Source organism: Electrophorus electricus, chromosome 19 (genome assembly GCF_041902795.1).
Source record: "Electrophorus electricus isolate QZ-2024a chromosome 19, ASM4190279v1, whole genome shotgun sequence".
Classification (NCBI taxonomy): Eukaryota; Metazoa; Chordata; class Actinopteri; order Gymnotiformes; family Gymnotidae; genus Electrophorus; species Electrophorus electricus.
In genome coordinates this window covers 15,287,501-15,300,044 of record NC_137515.1, presented here as the reverse complement: position 1 = coordinate 15,300,044, position 12,544 = coordinate 15,287,501, and the positions used below count along the sequence as shown (strand labels likewise).

General features: G+C 46.7%; 1 protein-coding gene across 2 annotated transcripts in view; it reads left to right on the top strand.

Annotated features, from left to right (window-relative positions):
• The window catches only part of robo3 (roundabout, axon guidance receptor, homolog 3 (Drosophila)), a 119,566-nt gene that overhangs the window by 78,352 nt on the left and 28,670 nt on the right, over positions 1-12,544 (top strand). The window contains exons 3-7 of one of the 2 annotated variants that reach the window (XM_081702262.1): positions 5,703-5,860; positions 6,475-6,595; positions 6,860-6,998; positions 7,508-7,635; positions 8,839-8,850. In XM_081702262.1, the coding sequence (XP_081558388.1) occupies positions 5,703-5,860; positions 6,475-6,595; positions 6,860-6,998; positions 7,508-7,635; positions 8,839-8,850 (558 nt within the window). The remainder of the gene's footprint in view (positions 1-5,702; positions 5,861-6,474; positions 6,596-6,859; positions 6,999-7,507; positions 7,636-8,838; positions 8,851-12,544) is intronic. The other variant, XM_081702263.1, reaches the window with a different exon arrangement.

Sequence of the window (12,544 nt, the reverse complement as noted above, 5' to 3'; positions counted from 1 at the left end):
ACCACGGTGCTTTCTTTGGCCATTGGGGAAAACATATTTACAGTGAAAACTGAAGAGTTGCAGTGAAGGAGACTGGAAAATGTCATATACACTCCTGCTACGTGGCCAGCATGTGCTGCGCTCGCTGAGCATCACTTCCTTCTGATCTTACTTCGCCACACTTTCTAGCAGCTAAGAGCCTTCCCATGCTGTTGTTTTCTCACATAAATGATGAGGGTGGGGATGTGATGTCGAGTTTCACCAGGCTGTTTTTAGGGAAGGATAGTGAGATGTCCCTTTGATGTTGGGCAGAGACAACCTTACGTAAGAGACGTCTGCAGTAATTGGATTGACATCACAAGGGAACCACTCTTCACTGTGCTAACAGTGGAAAAACACTGACATCTTGATAGGAAATCTGTTTCAACTTTTATCCAATATACTTCACCATCCGTAATAATAGCTATCTCACCTATATTTGGTTTTTAAATTAACAGTCACGTTTTAAAGCAGTTAAAAGTGTTTTTATTTGTGTGTGTTGGTTACTTCACTGGACCCATTTGGTGTTTGGATGATGCCCAGGACCAGATGGGGCTAAGTTTGGCCTTCAATGTTTGGTGTCCATATGCCCCACTATGAATATGGCCCTGGGCACCTGGTCTGGTGAAGGGTCATATGTATCAAAATTATTCACGTTGGAATCTCCTTCTCTATCCATAAGGTGGAATCCTATTAATCTGTAATACAGACTAATCCCACATCAAGGCTTTGATAAATGAGAGGCGTGCTCTGTAACAGCATGGGGGTTGGTAGGTTCTGCAGCAGGTGTCTCGCATGCCACAGGACAAACGTAGCCTTTTAGAGGAGAGGAGGGGAGTGACCGGCCAACAGGCCCCAAGCTTGCCATATGTCCGCATGCTCGTGTAATTATTGGTTCTATTGATCACCAGTCCATTAGATTCCTACCTTTCAAATGTCTACCACCTGTTCACATTCATTACTAATCACACAAAGGGCTTCACATTCACTGCCTGTGATGGTGCATTGTTATTATGACGTCTTAGCTGAGCTGCAGTGGACAGCTGAAACGCTGCATTGAGTACACCTTGTTAATGGGGAAATGACTCTGCTGACAGTTCACTGAAATGGCATTGTAATTAGGTCTCATGGCTTCAACAGTCATCAGCAGAAACAGTAATCGCTTGACACGTCAGCCGTTTAGAGAAAATGGCTAAGCTCTGTGTGAATTCCAAATCAAATTCTCACCATATTGGATATTCTGCAGATGTGTGGAGCTTAAAATACTGATACTACTGTGCTACATGATCTCATGACCTCAGTTTAATAGGACAATATTTTTGCTGCTGTCATAAGAAGAGATTACAGTCTGTGCTTACCCTGATGAATCTCCAGGATGTGTGTGTGTGTGTGTGTATGTGTGTGTATGTGTGTGTGTGTGTGTGTATGTGTGTGTGTGTGTGTGTGTGTGTGTGTGTGTGTGTGTGTGTGTGTGTGTGTGTGTGTGTGTGTGTGTGTGTGTGGAGAGACCAGCCTTCACCATCCCTCACTTACATAGGAATATCAGTCTGGAACACAACAGAACCTTTTGATAATGTAAACGCTCTGGTCTGCTTGATCACACTTGATGATAACCTTTTTAATTAAAGCTGACTGATTTCACATAGCATGTTAATCAGAACCTTGCTTCTCTGCAGAAATGGATCATAAAGCTAGTATAGCAACCCCAGTGCGGTCCATCCGTGGGGCAGAGAGACCTTAGGTCATATCTGTGGTCAGGCAAACCTCTCAGGAGCCGAGGAAACACACTTAAGGGAGGCGTGCGAAACGGGAACAACTCTCAGCGGCACAGTACCAAAGGAGACTTCAAACACGCCTGTCTGCTCTGCCACACTCCTTTAAATTGATTTTTGGAATCTTCTGTCCTGTCACTCAAGAAAATAGACTCATTTTGTTACAAGGATTCACGTCGGGTTAAAATGTAGGACCTCGGCAGCGTGAGCCTTGGCAGGTTTTTCTTTTCCAGGCTCTTCCTGTGCCACCAAAAATCGAACTTAAAAATGAATGAAGGATCCAGGATGAGGAATTGATTTTGTGGGGGGGTGGCCGGGGAGGGGGGGGAGGGGTTGAGAATCGAGGGATTCATTAGTAATGCTGCTGGTCAGAATGCAGCAGCGTCGGCTGGAGGAGGGGTAATTGAAGTGGACTGTGGCGCTCACGGGTAGGATTACACTGGCTTTATTGTCAAGACAGTGAGAGAGAGAGAGGGAGAGAGAGAGAGGGAGAGAGAGAGAGAGAGAGAGGGAGAGAGAGAGAGGGAGAGAGAGGGAGGGCACTTCCCTTGAGGGTGGCACTCATAGGTCGAGGGTCACAGGTTTAATCCGACTCCCCCAGGGCTTTATGGGTAATTGCCAGAGCCTAATCAAGCTCCAGGGAGTCTGTGTGGGTCCGAGCAGATGGGGCGGACCCAGTCCAGTCCTGGTTCAGAGGAATCGCAGCTTCCTTCATTCCCACTGAGGAACAGCAGCAGAGATTCTAGGTTAACGATCTCTGATGCATCACTTCTTTGTGCTGGCTGTTGTCCCTCCTGAATGCCATGCTTGTGTTCTATATTACATTGTATATTAATACTGTTAGGGGACAACTTCATGTGTCCTCTCACACCAGGTCCGGTGAAGGTCTGACAGGCCAGCATTATATTCCTGTTAAACTTCGGCCCATCTATCATCTATCTCGCTCTTTCTCTCTTCCTAGCTATCTCTCTTTGTGCTGACTTGTCTGGAAATGTGTCAGACTGTGGATTGGTAAGAGATGATTTCATTCCCGTAGACTGTGTGTAACCTTGTTTCTCGTAGAACAGGGGATATTAATTATTAGGAGATACCAGCTTCACAGTCACATTTCTCAAAGCCAGAGTGTCATCAATCACTCAAGAGATCCTTTTGCTCAGGCCCTCTTTTGTATTCCAACCAGAGGCAATGCGCTGCTATGCTGACATTCAAAGTGATGGAGGCGGCACAGCCAAGGCTAGCTCTTATCCATCAGAGATGAAGAGAGGAGACGCCCTAAGGGTTAACATTAAAATCCATAAAGTCTGCTGTCCTGGCTCTTCATTAGAACACACACACACACACACACACACACACACACACACACACACACACACACACACACACACACACACACACACACGTGCGCACAAGCAAACAAAGCTGCTTCATTTATCTCTCTCTCTGCTGGGGTGACATCGTAGTGACATTAGCTCAGTAATTCTGGCCTAATGGTAGCACCTCCTCCCCAGTAAGAGGGAACACACACTTAAATATGGCACAGACATTCATTTATTTCCTCTAGTAAGGAACAGTAAGGACCAGACAGAGCTATCTGAAACCTTGTAATGACCACATGCATATAACTAATTCCATTTGAAACACACTGGGCGTTTGTGGGGAAATTTGCCCGCTATTCTTAAAGCTGCCGATTGTAGTCATTGCTGATATATTTCCTGCATCAGTCTGATTCTTTCGAGTACACCGACACCTAGGAGGGAGGCTAGAGTGTGCATGTCTTTAGAGCCTAGTGGAGATGAGTGAGCATGTCATTCTGATTGAGGTGAACAGTGATAAAAAAAAAGAGGCCCTTCAGACTAGGCCCTTCAGATTGCAAGCTACTATTACATTGTAGAACAGTGATAGAAATTATTATACATTTACAAGGCTTTTGTGGAGCTGGCCACATACCGTTGTCTTTCCTTGTTAAAAAAAATAATAACAGCTTTGAGAAGTCCTCAGTAGACCAACTACAGCCTGATTAAAAAGTTCAATTCTCCAAAATCTGTCATTGTTATTCAGCAGTTGGATTTTTTTAGCTTTTATAGAATGTTTTAGCATTTATCGTAGCTCATCATTAATCTTGCAGCAAAGTACTGAATAATTTTTTTTGTTGGCTTTATATTTCTGTAATATACTCTAAGAACAGTTTTGCATTATCTTCATATAAGAACACCACTGACCTTTAAACACACTGGACCATTCACATCATGCTTCACTACCATGAATATACAGATGTGCTTAATAAAGTGGAGTTACAACTGGGCAGTGTTTTGAACTGATGTTGATAAATGGAAGATTTTCTGCATTTTAAAGCATGTTTGTGTGTGTGGGGGGGGGGGGGGGGGCAATGTGAATACAACCACTCTCTTTTCAGATATTTTTTCTTTGTTTGTTAGGAGGTGAGGAAACAAAGAGAAGAGTGTGGCTGGGTAGGCTATTTATGCTTTTTAAAGGCCAGGCTAGGTCTGCAACAGATAAACACACCACTGACCTTGGGTCTGTATGCACCCCCTACACTAACCTGCTGTATAATGGGGAATTAAAACACCCACACTGATCCTGGTATGGTCAGCTTTATCTCTTCCAATCAATAGCAATTTGTGGGTCATCTCTTTACTGTACAGACAGAGATTGCTCCTCAGGAGCTGGGAGCAACTTCTCAACCCCACAGTTCAATTTCTGAGGCGACAGTGGATTCTACAGTGTGTTCAGATTCGGCTCTAATCTGGAGAATGTCTTAAGCACCTTTGAGCAAGTACGGTTCAGGGTCTTTAACTGATTTATACATAGAGATTCAATCCAAGGTGAAACCGCTGCCTCTAAAAATACATCAAAACATGAATCATGAAGCAATTTAAAGTTTCCCACACCTATGCGATTCCTCTGCTGTCTGCAGCTCCCCCTGCTCCGCAAGCTCGCCGGACAAACTAGGTCTATTTCAAGATAAGTATTTAGTAGTGACACACTGGATATTGACGTTCGGGGCAAGAGCATTCTGTTATATTGGCTGCGGTCCAGCACAATAGAACAGCCTCCCCCCACCCACCCACTTCGTAAAGTTTATCCTCAGCCCTCCGAGTGATGCTAGCTCAGGGGCTCAGGGGCTGATTGGAAGACTGCAGGCACAGGCAGCAGTCAGGCAGAGGCCGGGCGACAGAGATGGGCTTCCTGCCACGCAGAGGGCGGGAGAATCTGATAAACGGCAGCAGAATGGAAATGCTGCAGCAGCGGCCCACTGAAGATGCGGCGGTGTTGATCGAAGGCTTCGACTCGGCAGATATTAGCGGCCGGCGTGCACACGGGCACGCGTCTGTGCGCTCGCCGTAGGAATATGTCTCCACAGAGTTCGTGCAGGCCCTTCACTGAAAATGCGCAACTGTGTGGGCAAAGTGCTCTTCGGGCGCGGTACATTTTTTGTTTACGTAAGCGTTCGAACTGTTTATGTCTGTGTCTGTAGAAATGAAGTAAATATTTCTTATTTGTTTGAAGCGGCATTTTGTTTTCTCCCCTCGTATCTCGTTCATTCAATTATTTATGCCAGAAGGGAACCAGCTCATTTATTTATGAGACAGGCATAGGACAGGGAGAAAACAGGAGCCAAAGGGAGATTTAGTGGGTAGAAGAAAGCTCCAGCCATAGAAGAAAGACCACCTCTGTCCTGCCAATATGTGTCTTAGCAGACTTCTATGGAACAATGTAGCATTACAGAGTAAAGCACAGTATACAGCACGGTTATTTTTTATTGCACCTCTAGAATAGTGCCACTAGAATGCAGACCTGCTATGCAGTCGCCCTCTCTGTCTCTCTCTCTCTCTGTTTTTCTGCCTCTGTCTGTCCCTCACATTCTATTGCTTTTTCCTTTCTGTTGTACAGTTTTGAGAGATGATTTCCGGCAGACCCCCAGTGATGTGGTGGTGGCCGCAGGCGAGCCGGCTGTGATGGAGTGCATACCCCCCCGGGGCCACCCCGAGCCCACGATCTCCTGGAAGAGGAACAATGTGAAAGTTAACGACAGGGACGAGAGGATCACCGTGAGTCAGCCTCCTCTCCTCCTCTCTCGTCCTGCCTCTCTCTCCCTCGTTTTTCCTCTCACTTTGTTCCCTCACTCCTTCTCACCTCCGCAATGCTTTCATCCACTCATCCCTGGACCATACCGAATGCAAGTACCTCATTGCCCTCTCTCCTTTCTGTCTATTCTCTTTCGCTCATGGGGTCCCACACAGTGTTACGGTCCATAGCTCTTGCACAAGCCACTTATCCAAATGGGCTTTGACACTGTATTCCAGATACATCAGTGGGGCGGCCCTCGTGTTGTCAGGCAGTGCACAAACAGCTGTGATCACCCCGATCTGTGGGCTGAAGTATGCAGGCATGCTAAGCTTGCATGAACACAGGACATGGGCAATGCTGTATGCACATTATCTACTCCACAGAGCTGAGAAAGTGCTGTGGGTGCGCAGCACAATGGTAGACAGAGAAACATCGGTTTACGATGTTTCCGATCCTCTACAGTCGGCTCCCCTTTGAGTATAGAGTTGCATTCAAAAGGATGTGCAAGACACAGCCGATCCTACATCATCGCGGTGTGTTCAAGCTCTGACCTCAGGCCCCGAATGCTCTTCTTACTGGGTTGTGTTGCCTGCAGATCCGCGGAGGAAAGCTGATGATCTCAAACACGCGGAAGAGTGATGCGGGAATGTACGTGTGTGTGGGAACCAACATGGTGGGAGAGAAGGACAGTGATCCAGCTGAACTGGTAGTGTTCGGTGAGTTTATACCCCACTATCTCTCTCTCTCTCTCTCTCTCTCTCACTAACTATCACTCGCAATCTCTTTCAACCTTTCTCTCGATCACTTTATCACTTGTTTATTCTGCTCTGTTAATTTGATTTTCAATTGTTTTACTATAATTGACATGACATTTTGCTGTACACATTGCCAAATAATTGATTACTGTAAGCACAATATAAATGTGTCAGACACAATGATTTTGGACCTATGACCTTTCACCTCCTCCATGTCTCATTCAGAGAGGCCCATGTTTGTCCGGAGGCCAGTCAATCAGGTGGTACTGGCTGATGACACGGTGGATTTTCAGTGTGAGGTCCAGGGAGATCCAGCCCCAACTATCCGCTGGAGGAGAGAGGAGGGAGAAATGCCCCGGGGCAGGTCAGATACACTCACACACACACACACACACACACACACACTCAGCTTACTGGAGTACCTACTATTGATTCTAATAGTCTTTGTAGTCAGATGAACACACAGACTGACACACACTCACAAACAAAGACACATGTAGACTTGAATTATAAAAATGTCTCAGTAAAGCTAGCACTAATGGATAATTATCTTTAATGACACATATCCTTACTCTTTTTGTACAGTTTTATAAATAATATATGATGATTTTGGAGACATTTTTCTTTGTGTGTGTGTGTGTGTGTGTGTGTGTGTGTGTGTGTGTGCGCGCTTGTATGTGTGTGTGCACATGTGTGTGTGTGCGCTTGTATGTGTGTGTGCATGCGTGTGTGTGTGTATGCGTGTGTGTGTGTGTGCACATGCGTGTGTGTGCACATGCGTGTGTGTGTGTATGCGTGTGTGTGCACATGCGTGTGTGTGCGTGTGTGTGTGTATGCGTGTGTGTGTGTGTACATGCCTGTGTGTGGACACAGGTCAGAAATACGGAGTGATAACAGTCTGCGGCTGACGCAGGTGAGAGCAGAGGATGAAGGAACCTACACCTGCGTGTCTGAGAACAGTGTTGGCAAGGCGGAAGCATCTGGAACACTGCAGGTCCATGGTGCGTTAAGAACTCACGCGCACGATACACACACTCACACAAACACAAACGAGCACGACACGCACACAGACGCTGGCATGGATCACTTCAGCAGTGGGTTTCACGAGCATACGCCCCCTACCCAAACTCCCGCACCCCCTTTTTTCACTCCTGGCGTAGTTAGCTGTAGTCCTCACACACCTGCTTCCCTCACGCTGCACTCATTAAGAAATGCAAACTGCTAAAGCTGTGGTCATTTATTTAGGGCTGCCAGGCACAATTAAAGCAATTCTGCTCAGCCACAGACACATCTTGCTCTCCAAAACACGGCTGCAGATTCAGATTGTTATTGTATTAAGAAAACTGTGCACACCTAATGGTGTCTCACAGCACCATTGCACCTGTAGCTGATTTTATCTGGCAGCTGCTGGGGAGATGAATTAGCATGCCATGTGTTGGGGGGGGGGGGGGGGTGTTATTAATGGGCTGCAGTAGTGCATTTTCAGATCTTAAGTTTCCAGAACCAGACATGGTTTAGATCTGGGCTCCTGTGGCAGGCTTAGATATTTCACCTCAGCTCACTGTGCATTCTAGAATGTTCACCGACGCAGTAGCTCAAAACGCCACAGCCGAACAAAAAAAATAAAATAAAAAAATGAATAGATCAAACGTTGGGAGTTGAGTTTAAATTGTTTGTGGAAAGATCTGACAGGGCAAAGATCTGAACCAGTATGGATAGGGGTGACCATGTAAACATGGAGCGCACCAGTGCAGAGTTGTTTACAGGAGAATCTGACCAGTTGGGTGTCTGAATCTGACAAGTTGTGCAATCCAGCAGGCGAGCTGTGCAAGCAGCTGGTGAATGCTGACACAGACGCTTGTAGAGCGCTCATGGAGTTGGGTCTAGAATAGCTCCTATTTAGTCTATAGAATGTTTAAAGTCATTCTAAAGTCACCAACCTCCCACCCCGTGCCTAAACTGCTCACCCACGTCCCCCTTATCCCACTTGTCTTCTATCGGTCCTGCTGCTGTCGTCTGCAGAAATCGCCTGTGCCCTGCATGGCACTCATCACTTCAGCCATTTTCTGTTTTTTTCATGACATTCTTATTGTAAATCACTCTCGAGCCCCAGACCAGCCATCTCATTTTCATTCATAATTTTCATTCATCATTTCTCTCTCTCTCTCTCTGTCTGTCTGCCTCCATTCTCTCCTCCATTCTAGTGGGCCCGTCTTGTAAGTACCATTCCATTCTCATCATACTGCATGTTGTGTGTGTGTGTGTGTGTGTGTGTGTGTGTGTGTGTGGGTGGGTGGGTGTGACGCGCGTGTTTGTGCATGCGTGCGTGCGTGCGTAAAGAGCAACCATTGTGATTGGACGTGACAAGGTCACAACCCTTTGTGGGCGCCGTCTCCCAACGTATGATCCCCAACCAGCATGCGGAGAGAGCCCATATCTTCACCTCATTCTGAATCCCACTCAACACGGCGATGGCGTTGCTCCCTGTTCCTGACTATATCACAGCCTGCTAATGAACTAACAAAGCAGACTCATCGGTGCTTCTCCACGAATGCCTGTGTAGGCTTCCCACCCCCTGCGTCCGAACACACGGACGTCTTAACACCCCCGGAGCTGCTGGCAGAAAGGTCTGTCCTTCGTCAGAGAGACTTCCAACGAGACCGTGTCTCGGCGCAGGGTCGCGGGCGCGGTGGCAGGAAGAGAATGAGAGCGAGGCGGTCAGCCAGTCGACAGAGAGATGAGTAGAAGAGATGTTTGTGAATCTGGGCTCAGCAGGTAGGCAAGGGCAACGAGCAAAATGGCACAATCTCTAGAATTTGCAGTAAGCTACGCACAGCGATGCATTAAGAGCTCTGTCACACTAAACCTTTGCTGTTGTTTTTTGTTTTGTTTTTTTACAATGATATTTGAGGGTGGCTTAGCACATCGGTGAGGATGTTCTGATCATTTTAAAGTGCTGCACTGTGTCACTGCAGAACATCACAGAGGAAGAATTTGAAGGTCGCCCAACAAGAGTGGCCTGGACTGAATGCAGTTTCAAATCAGTTATTGAGAAGCAGCTGAGTGGAGTGTAATGTTATTGAGCTGTGTACCACTGACCTCAGATCTGCACTGTACTAGGCAACATGAAAAGCCTCCACTTCTCCTTCATCCTTCATAAATAACAAACGAAATCAACATGGAGAATGTTTTTAGAGCCTCACCTCTTGAGTCTCACCTCTTTTTTTATTTTTGTGGAGCAGAAATTAAGGTGCAAAAAATTGACATTTATGTTGAATGAAAGATATTTTTGTCAAAGTCTGACTAGGGTGTGAAAACGCGCTCTTTTGTTTGTCTAAAAATTAGGGAAAAAAACCAGGAAGACAGCAGAGTTCTTCATTTAAAAGCAAACCAATCAGTCTGTGGAGTTTGAATAGCATTCGCATAACACAGTGTAGGACTTTTTGTGTGATGGAAAAGCCACATAAAGAGCAGTTTAAACATAGGTCAGGCACAGAGGAAGAAATGGAGAGAGCCACTGACAGAGAGCTAGAGATTTACAGAGAAGTGGTGAGTGAGTGAGTGAGTGAGACAGAGGGGGTCTGCCCTGCTCCACAGATGACGGATCTGTTTCATCATACGCTCAGTGGCGGGTCGTGAAATAATCCGGCCGGCTCATTTGCCTAACTGGCCTCTTCATTAGCATGTGTAAGATAGGGGACAATAGAAATGAAATAAGCCCATGTAACGGCGGTTTATAGCAGACTAAAGGCAGCCTCAAGAGGCTGCAGTCCGCTGGCTCGTTATGCGTGCGGCGGGTCTGCAGTGAGTTGCTGGTCCAAAGACCTGATGCTTCAGAGCCAAGCCAGGGCGGAGAACAGCAGGCTATTGTGATGCGACGTCATTTATATGCATTGCCTAATTCCATATGAATCAGTGAGTGTGTGGTTGATTGATGGGGAAGGAGAAGCATATGTGCTGTTCTGCTGTAGATAACCCGAAACCCTTAAGAGCATGTTAATGCTGGTTACAGTCTAGAGGCCGTGTTAATTGCCTGTAGGGGTTTTAATTGCAGCAGTGGTTAGTGAAGCATGGATCCTCACCATGTCTGTCTGTGCGATTGTTTGAGTGTGACAAGTGCCTGTCGGGGTTGTCCCACTGGGGGTTCCAGCTCAGCAGGCTGGCAGTGGTACTGGCTGCTTGCGATCCAGAGGATTTGGGGTGTGTGTGTATGTGTGTGTGTGTGTGTGTGTGTGTGTGTGTGTCAGAAGGCAGGCAGCAGTGTATTGCATGACAGTACTGTGATCATGCGTTTTGGGGGACGTGCGTGCATTGTGGGGGCTGGTTCGTCTGTGTGCTGGGAGTGAAACCTCCTCACTGTCCCGAGGGAGTTGGTGTGAAAGCAGAGACGCAGCATGTGCATTTCACACTGCTTTCAGTAGGAAGGGGAGCAAGCGGAGAACTGTTCTCAGACTCCAGTGCGTCTGCAAGCCAGAATAAAAGCTCTGCATGTGTCAGCATAACGGGTGTGTGTGTGTGTGTGTGTGTGTGTGTGTGTGTGTGTCCTTGCACTCACATGGTTGTAGGTGGCGTTGGAAGTTGACGGTCCAACAATGTTGACCTGCCTTACAGTTGCACCAGTTAAACAGTAAAACATTCTCATAAATCATCTGATATGATAGCGTCCCAATGAAGCTTGCTAACAGAAGGTCGAATAGTTGGGTTCATTTCTAATACTGAATAATAATAGATGTATGGGTTATTTAAATAACTTAGTTAGCAGCTTTATTGTGTATTTCCTTTTGTTTATGTTTTCCCCTTGTCGTTCCATGCTGGCCTGAATAATTTTCATAATACTAAAGTCTACTGTAATCTCTCTAAGTGCTAATTCTTTATCGCAGCCTCAGGCACTTTTCTGTGTGCCTTTATTGTAGGCCTATTCTGAGAGTGGAGCTTGCCCCTCAACTTCAGGAGTCCTGCTACATAATAGATTCTCTCCTTGCATAGAGCTCACATTTAGTTTGCATGGAGATGCCTCACAGCAAAGCTTATTTCTGCAGTTCTGAAGTATTGTTTTTTTTGGGGGGGGGGGGTTTACTGCTGGAAACACTGGCTGAGATGCAAAGCATTTTTCAGCATTTCATAAGTTTCTTCTGATGACTATAAGAGATTAAGAGTGACAGAGATGGTCTACAGAGATTATTGAGAGCTGTGGGAAGCTGGAATAATTTTGTTCTCCATTGACTCCGGAGCTCTACTGGAGCTTTCGGACAAGGGACGTCTTTCGTATATGACTCCCAGGGTCAGGGTTAGGAGCTTAACCCCAGGACAGTGCCCTATGACCCTCGCGTCCCGCCTCTCTGTTAGGCCTCGTTCCATTCCAGCAAGCTTCTCGCCTGCAAGCTGTGCGGCAGCAGTGCCTGGGTGAGTCATTCATTTACCGTATAGTCATGAAGGCATCGATGAGGCAGCTGTTGTTTTTGAAGAAAGAGGGCGCGAGGGAGAGCACCAGAGAGAGACTAGGAGAAAAGAAAGGAGAACGAGAGAGAGAAAAGGCTTGAGAGAGACTAAGAGGAGAGCGAGGAAGGGATAGAAAGAGATGGAGGGGTGAGGACATGAAAGATAAAGAACAGTGGAGGAGAGACACGTGCAGTTCATTATCTGCATTATCACAGAGGCGTTGATGCTTGGAGCTCGTGGATTTGATGGATTGCACTGAAATGTGAGGTGAACTAAAGGAGACACCTTGTCTCAGTATTAATGCGAGGTGTCAGAGCCCCACTTCGGCCGCGTGTGCAGGGGAGGCGTGGGGCGGCAGGAATCAGCGAGGAGGAGAAATCAATTAGCCACTGAAGGTTAAAGGTGGCAGCAACACCAACCTGCAGGCCATGGAAATTGGGCGGGGCCCAATCGATAACTCCCTGAGGGAGG